At 32.1% G+C, this 18924-nt stretch overlaps 1 protein-coding gene and 1 pseudogene across 1 annotated transcript; one reads left to right on the top strand and one right to left on the bottom strand.

Annotated features, from left to right (window-relative positions):
* Window positions 1–890: 890 nt before the first annotated feature.
* Window positions 891–2874, bottom strand: LOC145063426 (pentatricopeptide repeat-containing protein At4g21065 pseudogene; annotated as a pseudogene).
* Window positions 2875–11897: 9023 nt separating this feature from the next.
* Window positions 11898–14319, top strand: LOC145062279 (TATA-box-binding protein-like). Its single transcript, XM_079009906.1, has 10 exons — window positions 11898–12152; window positions 12452–12540; window positions 12650–12737; window positions 12933–13004; window positions 13100–13150; window positions 13275–13319; window positions 13423–13515; window positions 13616–13717; window positions 13810–13883; window positions 14001–14319. Coding segments are annotated over exons 2-10 (603 nt in total). The 5' UTR covers window positions 11898–12152; window positions 12452–12463; the 3' UTR covers window positions 14002–14319.
* Window positions 14320–18924: the final 4605 nt, after the last annotated feature.

Below are 18924 nucleotides of genomic sequence, written 5' to 3' on the forward strand. Positions count from 1 at the left end.
TATTTTCGCCTTATTTATAGAAAGGATATTTTTGCAAATATTAATAAATATTTATATACTATAAATGTAGGAGATTAAAATAAGTAGTAAAGAAACGAATCGGGAAGGGTTAGATTTACACATTTAATAGAATGAATAATTTACACATATAATAGAAATATTAATTATTGGAATTAATTTTAATACAAAGGTAAAAATATCACATAATGACATGTGAAATTTAAGAAATTCTAAAGGGTTTATGCAACAAAAGTTGTTGTATATACAACCTTGTTTTATTTTAGCCTCAACTTTATTTTTTTTGTTCTTCATTTGCCATTATATTTTAGAAAACATCTCATTTTTGGGCTCTTGACCGGTCACCGGTCACCAACAAGTCATAATGACATGTCGGTTTTGTATTTTTTTGGTTTATATTTTGCCCAAACATTTACGCATGAGTTTGCATTTAGCCCTAACGTTTACGCATGAGTTTGCATTTAGCCCCAATATTTTTTTTATTCCTCATTTGCAAATACTTAAAAAAAAATCATTTTAACCCTTAGCCAGTCACGAATAGGTATTTTGTCTAAGGGCGTGTTCGGCAGTTTGAGAGCTTCTAGCTTCTAGCGTTTGACAAAACGCATTGTTTTAAACAGAAAGTCTCGTTTGACACTATAAGTTTGTAGTGTTTAGTTTAAACAAAACTCTCAAAATCCAAATGCCACTTCACGTAGTGTTTAATAAAACGTTACCGGCTAGAAGTTACCCACTACCCGCTACCCGCTACTATCTATTTTTGCCTAACACGCCCTAAGTGTTATAAGATTGTTTGAACTTTGAAGTCAATATCAACATTTGGCTTAGGAACATCTATTCATCAATTTCCAATACCGTTAGGCCAAAGACCCTTTAATAGTTCACCTGATTTCTAATTGACATTTATTGTAACTTATAAATGATAATCCACAATCAATAAACATCCAACAAATGCCATTTTATAAATGGAAAATTCAAATACAAAAGAAACAAAATCAATTATGAAAAACTATGATAACTTTTAAACTTGCATGCTCTTTAAATAGTAAATTCCTTCCTCTTTCTCATCACCAATAATCCCCACAAGAACACTCTCCATTCCTAAAATGATGAAACCGAATCCGATCCCTAATCAACACCTCTCGGTTATAAACACTCGAAACATGTTTCATAAAAGAGTGGCAATCTTCACAAGATCTTAAATTTTTCACAATCCTAATTACACTCCCTGGTTTCATTTTCATCAATCCAAAAGATACTGCAAGCTTTTCACTATGGTGAAGCAACTGTGAAGCTTTCTCTTCATCATCTATCTCAAGCAACACTTCTGATAATTTCGGATCATATCCACTACCCTTTAATCTCTCCTCTATTTCTTCCAACTTTTTATAAATACTTTCTGCCTCAATGTTACAAGTACTTCCAGCTGTAAATTGGTAGATTTCACCATTGATTTCAATTCGACTATACCCTGATGGTTTCACAAACCCTTTTTTGTTCATTAAACTTCTCACTTTTGCTTTGTTTTTCCATTTCCCTTTTGATGCATACACATTACCAAGTAACACATAAGTCCCACAATCAGAACAAGAATCTTGAAACTTTTCAATCAAATGCTCCAATCTTTCTGTGTCTCCATGAACTTTACAACCCCAAATCAAAGATCTAAACATGACAGAATCGGGTTCGATTGGCATTGATTTTATAAACTTTTGGGCTTCTTCTAGTTGTCCAGATCGAGCAAGTAAATCTACTATGCATCCGTAATGTTGTAAAGTTGGTTTTAGTTTATAAACTTTCTTGATGTTCTTGAAATGTTGTAAACCTTCATTAACCCATCCCATGTTCCTACAAGCAGATAATACAGCAGTCATTGTCTTCTCATCTGGCTTTATTTCAAGATTCTTCATATTCTCAAACAATTCGAGAGCTTCTTTGCATAGTCCATGGCTTGAAAGTCCTGATATCATTGCTGTCCAAACATAAACATCTTTATTGTCTGCTTCATTGAAGATTCTCAATGCACTATCTATGCATCCACATTTTGAATACATGTCAATAAGAGCAGTAACAACGTTCTTTTTCAACTGGGTGCCTTTAAGATTAACAAAATCGTTTACTTTTTTGCCAACACTCAAAGCTCCAGTGTCAGCACAAGCTCTAAGAACAGAAAGGACAGTAACGTCATTTGGCTCAAAACCCTCCATTACCATCTTATCAAACAATCGTAACCCCTCAAGGGTCATTTTGTTGTCAACATAACCATTGATTACCGAAGTCCAAGAAACCACGTCTCTCTCTGGCATTTTATCAAACACTTTGGATGCAAACCCCATTTGGTCACAACCGGAATAGAAATGGATCAGGGCATTTTGGATATACAAATCGGGGGAAAACCCAGACTTGTATATCAACCCATGGAGCTGTTTTCCGAATCTTTTTTGTTTTAGTTTGGAGCAAGCTTTGAGGACGAATGGGTAAGTAAACCTGTCGGGTGTAGGGGAAAAGGGGTCTTGAGAATTATGCCAGGTGAGGAAGAGGGAGATGGACTGAAACGGGTCAGATGAGTCGGAGTAAGCTCTTATCATGGTGTTATGGAAATAAGAATTCGTTGGGGTTTGTAAGGAGTTGAGAATGTGGCGGGCGTAGGTGAGGTTGCCGGAGGGTGATAGAGCTGTGAAATTGAATATTTTGCTTAGGTTTTGGGGATCCGTTTGTTGGTGTTTCAGTAATTGAGCATGTAGCTGTGTCGCTTGCGCCATTGTTGCGATTTCCATGTTCCTGTAAACTTTGTAAAGAGAGCTGGGTGTTTCTGCGCAGGAATTTATACTCACTGTTATTCCCTGTATGTTATTAGGGTACAAACTTTGGGTCCAAAAAGTTAACTATTATCCAAGTTTTCGGTATAATAACCCGAAATTTTTAGAAAAATCCTAAAATTTTAAAAATTTAGGTCAATTTACGAAAGAGTCACAAACTAAATTTTATTTATAAAAAAACATAGAATATCGGTTCAAACTTCAAAAAAACCCTTTTTGGGCGGTTTCGTAGATTTAGCCGGTATTCTGTCATTTTTCGTTAGTTTGCTCAAAATTTTGGGATTTTTCCAAAAATTACTTGATAACCAAAATATTTGGACTTTTCTGAAAATTACCATGGAATTAATGGATATTATTATTAACAAATCATTTATAAACACAAAAAATATTTTTATTATAAAAAAGGAAATACATTTGTTGTTAATTTCTAAGAATAAATTGGTTGTCTAAGTACTCATTTATTGCTTGCTGACCACTCAAACTCTTTACGTTCCTCCTATACATTGTTGTGGATATGATTGTGAGATTTACTCAGTTAGTGTTCATTTAATGTTGGTGTTTATCTTATGTTGTTTAACCTAACACTCACTCAACATCCATACCTCACATGTTAACAACCATCAACTAACACACATATATCAAATGCGAAAAGTGATCCATGAATGATAGTTTATATGGAAACAAGTGAAGGGTGATTATCTATTTAAATTGTCATCCAAAGTTTACTTTTCACTCTCGATAGATGTATGTAATTTGATGGTTGTTATCGGGTAATGTATGAAGGTTAGGTGGTAATTAGGTTAAAGAGCATAATAAACTATCTATATGTTCAAGAATCGTTGTGTAATGATATTTTCTAGAGTAAATTACTAAAATCGTCCTTGTGGTTTGGTCAAAATTGCACGTTTGGTCCCAAAATTTGTTTTTGCACTCGGATCGTCCCTGTGGTTTGATTTTGTTGCGTTTTTCGTCCCTATGGTTTGGTAAAAGTTGCATGTTTGGTCCCTAACTTTATGTATGTAAGGGACGAAAAATGCAACAAAATCAAACCATAGGGACGAAAAACGCAACAAAATCAAACCACATGGACAATCCGAGTGCAAAAAAAAAGTTAGGGACCAAACGTGCAATTTTGACCAAACCACAGGGACGATTTCAGTAATTTACTTTATTTTCTAATAACATGTGATCATATAGTGTCATGCCTAATAGCAAGTAGACACTTATTGATTGTGTATTAATAAATATTATCAAATCTTGTATTGGTCACACCTAACAAGTTACTTCTTACTATGGCACTCACAACGATACATAGAGGAACATAAGGACTTTAAAGTGGTCAACAAACAATAGAGAAATACATAGTCGACCATTCTATTCCTAGAAATTAGCTAAAAATGTATATCCTTTGTTTATAATAAAAAATTTATATGTTTATAAATGATTTATTAATAATAATATCCATTAATTCTATAGTAATTTTCAGAAAAGTCTCAAAATCAACTTATCGGGTAATTTTCAAAAAAAATCCTAATATTTTGAGCAAACTAACGAAAAATGACGGAATACCGGCTAAATCTTTGAAACCGAGCAAAAAAGGTTTTTTCGAAGTTTTAGCCAGTATTCTGTGCTTTTATGTAAACAAAATTAGTTTGGGACTTTTTCATAAATTAGACTAAAATTATAGGACTTTTCTGAAGATTTCCCTATAATTATCATTGAATTATATAAAAGTTATTTAATCTACTTCTACCCTAATAAATAAACATCTCTTTTTGCCAGTGTCATATATTATTTTTGTGGTTATTTTAAATTAATTTTTTTTCTAGTTGTTATTTTATTGTTTTTCTTATTTTATTAAATTTTACATAATATTTAAATATAATAATAAATGAATATCAATTTCATTAATAGATTTATTTTTTAATTTCAAAATTCATAAATTAAAGTCTCATTAGTTTCCTTTGTTTATTTATCTAAATTATTTATTTAAATTTATAAAAAAACACTTTAATTATAATAATAATAATTTTTTCTTATTTACATGTTCAATTAATTTTTTTTAATTAATATAAATTAACTAAAATGTTAGATTATTTTAGTTATCATCATATAACGAATGAAAAGGCAAACAGACAACAAGTTGCGCCGCTAAGCCCTTTTGTATAGTAAAGTCAATTCTTTTGAAGACTACATTCATAGATCTAGGGGATATAACATTGCTATGCATGATCCGTTGTAGTCTACTAAGAAGCTCCACCGTATCCGACCCAAGGAAACCAAACGTATCAAATGTAAATGGTATGAACGCATGTTGATTTTCTTATAAATTCAAACTTCTTAAATATTTAGACATTTATATTTTATTTTTTATGTTAAAAAATAAACTCATGTAATACATAGACCTGGCAACTAGTTTAGTTATAAAATATTAAAACGTTTTAAATAAGACATAAAATATATAACTTTGTTAACATTGTCATTTGCTATGTAACTTTATCAACATTTGATTGTTGTCATTTTCTATATAGCAAATTTAATAAATTATCATATCATGTCGGTGGAAAAAAAATGGTCGTTTAGCATTTGGAGCGGATACGAGGGTCATGTAAAAAAAATTAGATTTTTCGTTTTTTGAAACAAATATATTTGTACCAAGTATTTTTGGTCACTTTGACTTGATTAAGGTCGGTCCAAAAGGAGTTCAGAATATGCCTTTGAATAGGGCTCATTCCTTTTTAGAGCCCAAAATTTCATCAACTTTAATATCAGTCTATATTCATTTATGCTCAGGTCTCTTTAGGTTAATTTCATTCTTCTTTAGGACCCAAAATTTTTATCCACTTTAATACCGGCTTATATTCATTTAGGCCCAAGTCTCTTTAGGTTAATTAATGTTCACGACTTCATGTATTTGGAACTCCAGACGCATGAAATTAATCTAGAAATTAGAAAATAGGAATGTCACTTGAGTTTCTCGATGATCAATTGCCAATTGGTGATACACGTAAAACTAATGGCAATGATTCACATCCTTGGTAAGCGACTAACCGGTAATCACCTCAATCCTAATGTCTCATACTCTTATTTGGATTTATGAATCACAATCGCAATCTAAAATTTTATAGTCATAATCACTAATTCGAAAACCTTGTTCTCAGTTCTTGTCTTTACTCTTCAGCCTTAAAATGTCACAATCATCTGAACTTATCATTGACTCTTCTAATGTTCTTGAATCTTGACCATAATTCAACTCAATAGCCTTTTAAAATCACTAAATCATGTATGTTTCTATTCTAACTTTCTGTTTCTAATTCAATGACTCTAAATTATAATTGACTGATTTCTAAAGTATTTCTCTCTAATTGAGATTTTTACATTCAAAATTTGGCTTGGTTTCTCGAGACTCAAGAGCATAATTCTATTTTACATTAATAATTTAGGATATTTAGCAATTAGCATGCCTACTTGATTTAGCAATTAGCAATTCGCATGTTCCCTGAAATAAAGAAACAAAACATGAAGCAAATATATATTTTGTGTAAGTTTTTGAGTGAAATTTTGTCCTAAAAGTATATTACAAGAAGAAATGACAAACTAGTATTTTACAAGTCTTGTAAGACCTTCTATCGATACCAAATATTGAAGATGAGTTTTAAGAGTTCGAATTTAAAAATTCTTCAAATATTTTAGAAGATAACATAAATTGCCTATAAAATATCTGGTACTTTCTATTATGCTAAAATGGTACAGTTATATACATTGAATAGTTTAAGTCACAACCCATATTAATTTGTAATGAAGTAGCAATAATAAGTTTTTTCAAAGAATTTAATCCGGTTCTTGTATGTCAAGAACTGTTTCCATGCATTGAAAACTTAAAATACATAAGCTTTTGTTTATCATAATGAAGCAGCACCAATGACCAATATATGAAAGAAGACGGTGACGATGTATATTCAGCATAAGAAGAAGACACTAGTAGGTCAATTTCTTGTTAGTTAAAAATTGGTCGAGATTTGGGATTGAACACAACATATATTTTTATGATCTGCTAGCATTAGTGAACAATAAAAGTCTCAAAAAGGGTTGTTAATTTCAATTCTTTTATATATGGGTAATGATTTTATTATTATTTTGGATTGGTTTTAGTTTATAAAACAAAAATTGAATAACAAATTATTATTTATTTATCTATATCTTTAGTTTTGTACGTATACCTTTAATCATTTATAAATCTACTAAACCCAATAAAAAATGTTAATATGAATTTCTTCTCAAAAGTTATTTATTTATAAATTATTGAATTAAAAAAATATTTTTAGTAGGTATTTATAAATTTTAATTTAAAACTAAACGATTTATTTTTGTTTCTTTTATGAAGTTTGACTAATATTCAAGTTATATATATTTTTAAATATCTTGGTTCTTGAATACTAAATTGTTAAAACCAATCCAACTGAATTATAATTTGGTTGTTCGGATCGAATTTGAATTTAGTTTTGACTATTCGCATCCATGTTTTGAAAACCAAAATCATTTTATATTCAATACAAAGAAATGCCCTCGTCAAGTTCTAGCTTCTTTCAATACAAAGAAATGCGTATTGATAATGATAAAAAGAACACTATGAAAAAACTACAACTATTTTCACTTAAAGAATAAAAGATTTTTAGCGACAATGTTGCCCATAAAGATGTTGTAACGTCCCAAAATTAAAGACAAAAATTTCATTTTAATTATAATAAAAATCATCCTTCAACATAAACCATAATAAAATCCAAGTATGATCAAAACATCCAAAGACATCAGAGTAAAGTAAAATGTGGAACAATCATGATGTGTGCGATGCGATCATCCCGAGCTCTTCCCCTTGGATCCAGAAGTACCTGAAACATAGACTGAAAACCATATGCACAAAGCTTAGTGAGTTCCCCAAATTACTACATACCACATATATCAAACATATAATGGGCCCCGTTCGAAATAGATCTGTGAATCATCAGGCCTCGTCTGGCATTGTATACAATTATACATACAACACTTAAACACATGCAAGAATCACAAAGATAAATAGCATACAATATAATCATCAGGCCCCACCTGACATACATATTAGATATCATACATGAAAGAGTCACGCAAACAACTAGCATCCTAATCATAATAAACTATGGGCCAACATTGGTGCATTCGACCTACCAAACACAGTGAGGAAACTCACCTCAATTTGCTGAATCTCTCAGATAAAATCTCAGTCTACTAATTCGGAAAATCCTCACGCTAACACCATTAAATAATATCCAATTAATAATTGGATCTCAACACATATTCAAGAATCTAAATTACTTGTCTAACATCCAGGGTAAAAGACCATTATACCCTTTTCTTACTTAGCCCAACCCATTTGCTCAAAAAGACAAATTCCTAAATGACATCCCAAAGCCCAATATGGTCCAACTTCCTAAATGGGTCCAAAACCCATCATGGTCTAAATCGAAGAAGGCACATAGCCTAGCAATGACCCAAAGTTAGAAGTCTAATAGCCCAACAAGGCCCAAACCCTAAAAGTCCAAAATATGGCCCAAATCCGTGAAAGTCAACCGAAAGTCAAACTTTTGAGTATGCTTGGCATACTCAGACTTATGCTCAGTGTACTCCTTTCGGGGGCTAGTAAATGCAGTGTACGAGCTGAGTACCCCCCGCATACTCCACAAACGACCAACCTAACCCATTAGGCACTTAGTCGGTTAAGCCATTAAGCCAAAATCTCAGATCTGATCCTAAATGGTGACTTAGCACATAAAGTTGGCAACTTTACTCCCATGCATGACTTAATTGGACCCAAAACTCAAAAAGAACCATATTAAGATCCTAACACATGCATGGACCAATATAACTCATAAATATTGCATTTTTATAGAAAAGGGACCTCAAAGGTGCTAAGATCTAACATCCATGGCTTTTTAAGTAGACCATAATCTCAAATATGGCTTAAAGAACCCAACAATGCACAAGTAACACCTTAAGTTAGATCTAGCATAAGGAACCATCAACTTGAGAGCTTTTTTTATACCTAAAATAGCTTGCAAAGATGAAGATAAATCTGGATCTACAAGCTTAAGCCACTCTGAAGCAACCTTCAAGTGTTCTTTTTCCTTCACTTTACCAAAGAACACCACCAAAACTCACTTCTAAGCTCAAATCTCACAAATGACAATTATGGTTTCGATCTTAGGGTATAGAGAGACAGAGGATGGTCATAAAGAGGTTCAAGGGTGTTATAAGTTGTTTAAATAGGGCACAAACCCTAAAAATAAGGGTTTGTCCCATGCATTTGCGTACGTCCTGCGTACATCCACGTACGCCCAACGTACGTGGGTGCATCTGCCATCCAACCAATGAGCCGGTACGCTCGACGTACTAGGGACTAAAATGAGAGACATTTACATTAAGGGTTAAAAAGAAACATACCAATATTCTCGAATGTTACAAATGCAACGATTTATCTAGACTTACTGATTCTAAATTAGGTAAACATATCTTCCTCTTACAAAGAGAAGAAGGTATTGTTTGGATATATGCATAATGATGTTAAACCGACATAAGAAATAATTGTAAACCTAACTACTAACTATGTAAGCTATTTCAAGAACATGGGAGATCATGAAAGCCACTTACGTGAAATATTAGAAACATTAAAGTATGAAAGATTATATGCAGAATTTTCAAAATTTGATTTTTGGCTATGCGAGGTCTAGTTTCCAAGACATGTTATTAACAAGGAAAGTATTAAAGTAGGAACAATGAAAATCGGTTATGATATGAGGTAGGAACCTTAAAAAAAACTCCAATGTATCTGTTTGGCCAGGTATTATAGAAGGTTCATCCAAGATTTCTCATCTACCATGACACCGATTACTTCATTGACTAGAAATGGAGTAAATTTTTCTTGGAGTCAAACTTAAAATGAAGCCGAAAAAAAGTTATGTGAAGCATTAGTCTTATAATTATCTGATAGGATTAAAGACTTTATGTTTTATTGCGACACTTGTATATGGGTCTCAATTGGGTGCTAATGCAATGAGACGAAGTCATTACATACACGTCAAGGCAGTTGATGGACACATAAATTTGTTATGAGGTTAAAAATTACAATTGACGGCTATTATGTTTACTTTGAAAATATGAAGCCAGTACCTTTACAGTACTAAATCCAAGCTTTATACATATAAAGAATGAAATAAGAAAGACTTTTCAAATGTCCAAATACGGGTTCCCAAGTTTGGTGGCAACCGAAAGATAATACTTGAATGTTAAATATGGGCTCCAAAGATCGGTGGAAATCAAAAGCTAATACTCGATGATGCATATAAATTAAAATATACCTTTCATACGGATACGAGATTTACCAAAATGTGCTGTGACTTGAAAAAGACATATTTGTGGCTAAAAATGAATGCGAGGAATACGTAGTTTATTGCAAAATGTGTCACTTGTACCCAACTCAAGGAAAGACAAAATATGTCAATGATTGTTGGTTTCTTGTCATTTTTGTAAGCAATTACCAGTTTTTTGTCATTTTCTATTAAAACAATGAAGTTATGACTTTATCGTTAACGAGTGAAGACTATTAGGATTGAACATGAAAAATAAAGTAAATTACAAATTTTGCTTTATGGTTTACACAAAGTTGCAATTTTAATGTAAAATTTGAAATTGTCTCCGTGCCTTCCTTAAGTTTGTATTTTGTTGCAGATATGATCCATATGTTTTGATCAAAAACTGCAGAGTTAACGTAAACCATGAAACCATTTTATATGGACTAGACACCATAAGCACAACAAAATACAAAACCAAAAACACTATTTGAAACAATTTTAAAAATTACTCTAAAGTTATGATTTTTGATAAAGCATACAAACCTAATTTACACTTTACTCTAAAAATATATCAAAAGCATAAGCCATAACTCAATAGACGTAAATGTGTACAAAAAAAATAGTCCATGATACCAAACATGCTTAGGATTTGAAAACCAATCCGGTCAGAAGTAACCGGTTTGAGCTAAACCAACTTGGTTTCAATCCGAACCAATGGATTATATAAGTTTGAAAGAGTATTTTTGTTGAACTTGGTTTGGGAGCCGGTTTGAGTCGAATGTGGTTTGGGAAACTATCAATTCTTTCCTTTTTTTCTTATTTTTATTATTGAGATTTTCTAATGTGCCGTAAGGGCACATATAAAAAACATTAAGAAAAATATTACCATAATTAAATAAGAAATGCATTATTATGGAAATTATTAATGTATCTCACATTTAATTATGGTGATAATCTTTTTAATTAATATATTTAATATTTAATTATTGTAATATTTGTTATAATTAATGTTTCTTATATATGCTCTGAAGACTAATATTAGAAAATCCCTTTATTATTTTATACCCAACGAACATATAGCTGTTTTAGAGTTGTTCTTTGCATAATGGATGTGTTAGTTTCATAACATGACTCTCAAATATCTAAAAATTAAAAACCGCCTACCACAAGCGATTATAGATGTTATGTTTCATGTTTTTATGTATTTTTCAAAATAAAAAAATCTTTAAAAGTTTGATTTTTTAAGCATATGTCGGTTTTTTCCATATTGGTTTTTCCCGGTCCAATCCAATCCAGTTTGTTAGGTTCAGATAATTTTCGGTTTGAACCGGTTTTAATCAAATCCTCAGACCGATTTTAAATCGGATCCGATTTCTATAAAAACCGGTTTGTGCACCTCATAAGCCATAATTTTATTTGCACTATGAGCCCAGTTTTCGTAATCTACATATAAAAGCTCATAAGTTATCACTCTTTATAAGTTAAAAAGCCCAAAAACATCGAATTTGTCATAGCCCAATTCCCAAAGCTTCAAAACTCAAAAGTCAAAACCACACTGTCACTATTTATGTCTATTGGTCCTCAATTTACGATTATACCCACGGTTCAACAGCAACAATATTTCTCACGAAGGGTGTTTTCGGAACCTTATAAATAAAAGAAACCCCAAACGCGAAATATCATCCACCCACCACACAAACTCTTCATCGCATCTAGATCTTTCCCCGCAAACCTCGTGTTCTTTGTCTCAAATCCCTCTCCACAAGAACCTATAAATCATCATCTGTTCATATAAAAGATCCCCCTTTTCAAAATTTCACCGCTTTTTATTCAATCCCTTTTCACGATTTCCACCGATCTAGATCCTGTCTTATTCTCAATTCAGTTTTCTGCTGTAGATTTGGAGCATTAGTGATACCCCACACCCCAAAAGGTCAAATACATGTCTGTTCTTCAGATTTTTCGATTTTTTTTCCTTAATCCAACGAGTTTTATGTTTGATGAATCAAAGTTTTATTAGTGATTGATTTACACCTGATCGATCCGTTAGTATTGTAAATTTGTAACTGTAGCTACTCACTTATATCGGAATTTAATAAACCTAATTTCGTCTATATTCGTGAATCTTTTGTGTATACATCTGTAATTTCTCCTTCAATGTTGGAGAATATAGCTTATTTGATTTTTGGTGTCTGGGTATTACATTTTTAACCTAACATTTGTGCAAAACAGTAAAGGGATTATATGGCAGAGCATGTGTTGGAGGGTAGCCAACCAGTTGATCTAACCAAGCACCCATCTGGAATCGTTCCTACTCTTCAGTAAGTAATTTATTTTATCCCTTTTAGTGTTATCATTATCATCATCATCATCTCCTTATGTTGTAATGAGCTAATCATGTTCTTGATTGATGGAAATTTACTGTTATAGGAACATTGTGTCTACTGTGAATCTTGATTGCAAGCTAGACCTGAAGGCGATTGCACTGCAAGCTCGTAATGCTGAATATAATCCAAAGGTACAAGTTAAAATGTTGTTTAGAACTTTAGATTAATGAAGTGTTAAAAATCATTTGAGGAAATTGAAGGATAAAATAAGCGAGGGCAAGTTGTTAAAAACTCTTCCTCTATTACTCTATATATAAACTGGTAATTGTGTTTCTTAATAAAAATAAAACTCGATAATATATTCATTTATTGTTATTGTTACTCAGCGTTTTGCTGCTGTAATTATGAGGATAAGAGAACCAAAAACAACAGCCTTAATCTTTGCTTCTGGAAAAATGGTAAGTTACTTTTCTCCATTGTTCTAAAAACAATCTTTCTTTTACATTTTATGTATAAAATCAATAAAAAGCAAATCGACACGTATTTTTTTTAGGTATGTACAGGAGCCAAGAGTGAACAACAGTCAAAATTGGCAGCACGGAAGGTTGACTTTTTCTATTAAGTCATTCTTTTCTGCATTAAGTTAAATAAGAAACAACACATTGTATTCTCTTACTTTCCTTTCTTATTTTCACCTTATCATGTTATGCATAATGTTATTGCTTCAGTATGCAAGAATTATTCAGAAACTTGGGTTTCCAGCCAAATTTAAGGTAAACCACTCACCATAAATCACATTTATCAATATATAAAGTCTTACAATTTTTTAAAAAAACATTTTAACATGATTTATTGTTTTATGATGATGGATTTTAGGATTTCAAAATTCAAAACATTGTGGGGTCATGTGATGTAAAATTTCCCATTAGACTTGAAGGCCTTGCATACTCTCATGGTGCCTTTTCAAGTGTAAGCATACCATGACATGACATGACATGATATGACATGACATGATCTGATAGATCAGTTTGTACTGTGTTTGACATGACATGTCTGTTTCTTGATACAGTATGAACCAGAGTTGTTCCCTGGACTGATATATCGAATGAAACAACCGAAAATTGTTTTGTTAATTTTTGTTTCTGGGAAGATTGTTCTTACAGGAGCTAAGGTCTGATAATTTATTTAACCTTTTTGAATGTTTGATTCCATAAGTAATAAGTTCACTTTAATTTTTTTTTTTTTACTATTTTGCCCTTTCAGGTTAGAGATGAAACATATACTGCATTTGAGAACATATATCCTGTGCTTACAGAATTCAGAAAGAATCAGCAGTGGTATGTTTTTTTTTCACTAAAATCCATTGATTTTTTTTTTCCATTGATATTTCCCTTAAATAGTTTTAAAAGGGTATGCAAAGACTTGATAGAATGTGTTGTTTTTTTTTGTTGCAGATTGTTGATTTTGGATGAAATGGTTTTTTATGGGGGCTGGAGTTGACTTTAGGGTTTGACCTGCCATGGGACTTTTACTGGTGTAAGGAAGGGCAAGTGTAAATATGATGGTGGAAATGGAAATGGAAGGGAAGGGATTAAGTGAAGGCAAATGCACCCACTTTTTTTTTTTTTTTTTGGAATTCAGAAACTTATATATAAAAATAATATCATGTTTTATACAATGGGAGAAACAAATTTTTGCATCTCTTAGGGTTGAAGGGGAACATGAAGGTTTTGGATAAGTTTTCAATTACGATTTTTTTCTTTTACTCATAAATGTTTGTTTATCAGAATCACGAATTTTGAAGGAATTGAAATGGAAGATTTTGTGAACATGTGAATTCGAAAGAGTTGAATTCATTTGAAATCCATCAAAATCAAGATTTTGCTATTCCTATGAGTGAGGAAAACGAATTTTGGTTTCATTTATTAGTCTGTTAGGTTAGAGACCCATGGAAACCACAGGTTTTTTAAAAAAAAATTAATTTTATAGCCAAAAAATTACATATGTCAAAATGAATGAGTATGACATGTGGTATTTTTTTTATTTATTAAAATTGATTTGAGATTATTTACATTTTCTCATAATATATGTCAATAAAATAAAGTTTATAAATTTTAGATATAATAATAGAATAAATATTCTAAATAGTTGTATAGATGGTAAGATGGTTTGTGTATATATAAGGAAATCTCGTTGGATTATATATATATATATATATATATATATATATATATATATATATATATATATATATATATATATATATATATATATTGAATTTAAAAAACTGAATTAATAAAGAAAAATATATGAGACTGCTATGTATCAACACGAGAATAAAAGATAAAATTTTAAACTAATATTCTAGAAAAATAACATGTGACAAGTTATTTTTATTTATTAGGTAGTATAGATAAATGACCTATTAGTCAGACCTATTTTATAAAACTTAAAAACCACAATCTAATATCATTCTTTATTCTTTACTAAAAGAGTTTTTAAAATATAGCTTCACATATATATAAAAAAAACTTAGGATGTCTACGATAAAACTAGTTGGTAATTGAAAGTTGTAGTTTTTATTTGATACATAGATGTTTGTTAAAAATAGAATTTTTAAAATGTGTAAAAGTACATAAAAAAACAATTGTTTAAAATTAATAAATAAATAAACTTTCTAAAACAAAATAAACATAACAAACAAGCATGGAAAAACCATAGGGTTCATCTTATATGATTAGATTAAACTCATTCAAATTATAAACCAAATAGTCAAAGAATTTGGTTTCATTTTATGTTAACCAAAGGCATGGTTCATGGCATATTCAAATTCTTTTTATTTCAATTTGTTTGAGTTTTAATTCTTCCAACAAATTCTAGCTTATCACAAAACATTTTCAAACATGCTTTTAGCTCCTTCCTACTAGACAAATTACATATACTTTTGTAACGTATAATTTTATTATTTTGTTGGTGTAAAAAAGATAAATCGCATATAAGAGAACAATTATCACAATTCAATTTATTATGATTAGTTTACTAATTGTTTAATTATAGGCTTATTAAATAGAGTAAATTACACAAATGGTCCATGTGGTTTAGTATAAATTACATGCTTGGTCCCTAACTTATTTTTCTAACTCGGACTGTCCTCAAGTTTTAATTGTGTAACGTGCCTAGTCCCTATTTTAACAATCCGTCAATTGTTTCCGTTAGACACCCCACGCCTTGCATGTTGGGGTATAATAGTCATTTACCATTGCCAACATTCTACCGCCAAGAAATAAAAGACGTATCGCTTATTAGTGTGATCAGACACAAACATTCACAGACAAAACCTTTGAAAACCCTTGATTGAAAGAACCCTACATTTGAAGACGATGATGGCGCCTTGGAGGATACGTGCTACCATGGACGAGATTGATGTTGCTCGTCGATATGGTAAGTGTTCACTCCCTCGATCAGTTAGTAACTTAAACAAAACAATATGTGACTGATGGATCTTCCCCTCAATCTACAACTGGACATCTGACGATATTCTCTGTTCGATTACACTATGGTGGACAGTTTACACAGTTCCCTGGAAGAAAGTACATCAAAGGCAAGCAAAATTACATTGATTTACTAGACATTGACACATTTTCCATTCACGACATTGACGAGATGATGGAGGAACTTGGGCATATGGATTCAGACCAGACCCTGCTCTACTATCATTTCCTAACACCATTTAGCGATTTGGATTTTGGGTTATTTGCTTTGGGTTCTGATCAGGATGTTAAGCATTTGGGTACGTATGTTGGTAACCATAAGCTAATAAACGTACATATTGAGCATGGGAAAAAACTTACATACTTATTCTATGTCCCCCAACCCTAGTAAGGTTAAAATTGTTGAAATTAAAGACCCACTAGCTTGCTCCAAAAGGTTGTTCTTGGAGTGGCATGACTCTCCAATTGAGCATGAGAGTGTTCCAGACCTAACCCTAGTTGACCATGAGAGTGTTCCAGACCAAACACAAGTTGAGAATGATAGTCACTTAGACAAAGAACCATCTGTGGTCGACCATGTTGATTTTGACATGAATTTAGAGAATGAGGATGATGATGATGGTAGTGGACACAACAATGGCAGTGGAAGTGATGAGTTTGATGATGATAGTGAGAGTCAAGATAGTGATTTTTTTATTGATGAGGACAATCTCATACACGATGTTGATGTGGATATGAAAGATTTCCATATGAACATTGACAAGGATGTAGAATGGGTTGGAGGTTCTTCTGAAAGTAATGTATCTAAAGATACACAACAAGGTGACTTGGAAGTGATTAACATAGAGGTTTTGTTGTCTGGGTCTTTATCAGATGAGGAAAATGATGGTAAGCGAAGGAAAACTATTAGAGCCATACAGAGGGCTTATGAAAATGATGCAACTTTGGTTAGTGAACCTTTCTACATTTTTCAAACTTTCAGTTCATATAAGGACTGTAAGACACAAGTGAAAATACATTCCATAAGGACAAGAAGGGAAATACAATTAGAGAAAAATGATAAGAACAGGGTTAGGTTTGTGTGTAAGGGCACTATACCAAATCTTGCTACTAATGAAGAAGAGAAATGCCCATGGGTTATCTAATGTAGTAAGTGGAAGTGTGACATAAATTGGATGGTTAAGACATACACGAAAGAGCATCGATGTCTACAAACAAGGAAAGTCAAAGCATGTGACTATAAGTTCCTTCCAGAGCATATAGTACAAGTTATTGAAACAAACCCAAAGATTCCTATTAGGGATTTACGAGAGCAACTCCAACGTGAGTACCAGATGGACATTTCACATATGAAAACTTTTAGGGAAAAGAAGGAAGCTTTAAAGCATGTTCAAGGAGATTATGCTAGCCAATACAGGTTGTTGAGGGATTACGTTTTATAGGTACATGCACGTAATCCAGATACTACAGTTAAAATTGATGTTGAAAGTGAAGAGAATCCAACTGCTGAGTCAAGAACATTTAGACGTCTATGTTTGCATTGGAGCTTTGAAGCAAGGTTTTGCAGCGGGAAGAAGGGACTTTCTTGGACTTGATGGAGCCTTCATGAAAGGTCCATATCCAGGCCAAATCTTGTCTGCTGTGGTAAGATTTTCTTATTTCTTTTTGTATTATCTGTTCTTTATTGAAAATAGTGTTAACTAACCAATGTTTTCTGGTAATTTATGTGTGTAATCAAAGGCATTGGATGGTAATAATGGGATATATCCTTTAGCCTACGCTGTGGTTGAATCAGAAATATTGAATTCTTGGACTTGGTTTTTAAGTAATTTGGGTGATGACTTAGGATTGGGAACCAATTCCAATTTGACGTTTATGAGTGACAGGCAAAAGGTATTCATACCTATCCAAACTAGGTTTTATAGTTTTATAGTTTTGATTTAGTTTTACTAACATACAAACATGTTATTGTTGCTAGGGTTTGTTGCATGCAATTGCAACACTATTTCCATGTGCAGAGCATCGATATTGTCTTTGTCACATACACGAGAACATGAAAAAGATATGGAGGGGAAAGGAGTTCAAAGATCTTCTTTGGGAATGTGCCACGACCTCTAATGTTTAACAGTTTCATCAAGCAATGGAAAAACTAAAGAAGCTTAACAATGATGCTTACGAGTGGCTGAAACAAATACCTCCTCAAAGTTGGGATTGCTCTCACTTTAATGGTATATTGATCTTCGATCTCTACTTAATAATTTTAAAAGAAGGTATATTGAATACTGACATAGAACTTGTTTATGTTCAGGGAGAGCACATTATGATGCCCTGTCTAATAATCTGTGCGAAGCATTTAACCGCAAGCTAGAAGAAGGTCATGATGCACCAATCATTAACTGCATTGAGTTCAATAGAGAGTACATTATGAAGAAGATAGTCAAAGTTGACAAGGAAATTCAGAAAGTTGTATGTCCTTTGACTCCTACAGCTACAACAATATTGGATAAGATAAAGAGTAAGGTAGAACAGTATATTGCAACATTTTATGGTGATGGAAAATATCAAGTTGTTGGACCTTGGCAAGATCAGTGTATTGTGGATGTAGGTGTACAAAGTTGCACATGCAAAAGGTGGGAATTAACAGGAATACCGTGTAAACATGGTGTGGCTACTATTTGGGACATGGGGAGGAATAATAAGGATGTGGGTATCTTAGAATCATTTGTGCATCCATGTTACTAGTTATCAAGCTGGAAAGAGATGTATTCTTTTAAAGTTAGTCCAATCAATGGAAGGTCCATGTGGGAGAAGTCCGGTATACCAACAACTTTGTTGCCTCCAAAACATCGTGTTCCCATAGGAAGACCAAAGAAGAAGAGAACGATAT

The sequence above is a fragment of the Lactuca serriola genome, chromosome 7 (assembly GCF_051521515.1).
Source record: "Lactuca serriola cultivar US96UC23 chromosome 7, Lser_US96UC23_V15, whole genome shotgun sequence".
NCBI classification, from domain to species: Eukaryota; Viridiplantae; Streptophyta; class Magnoliopsida; order Asterales; family Asteraceae; genus Lactuca; species Lactuca serriola.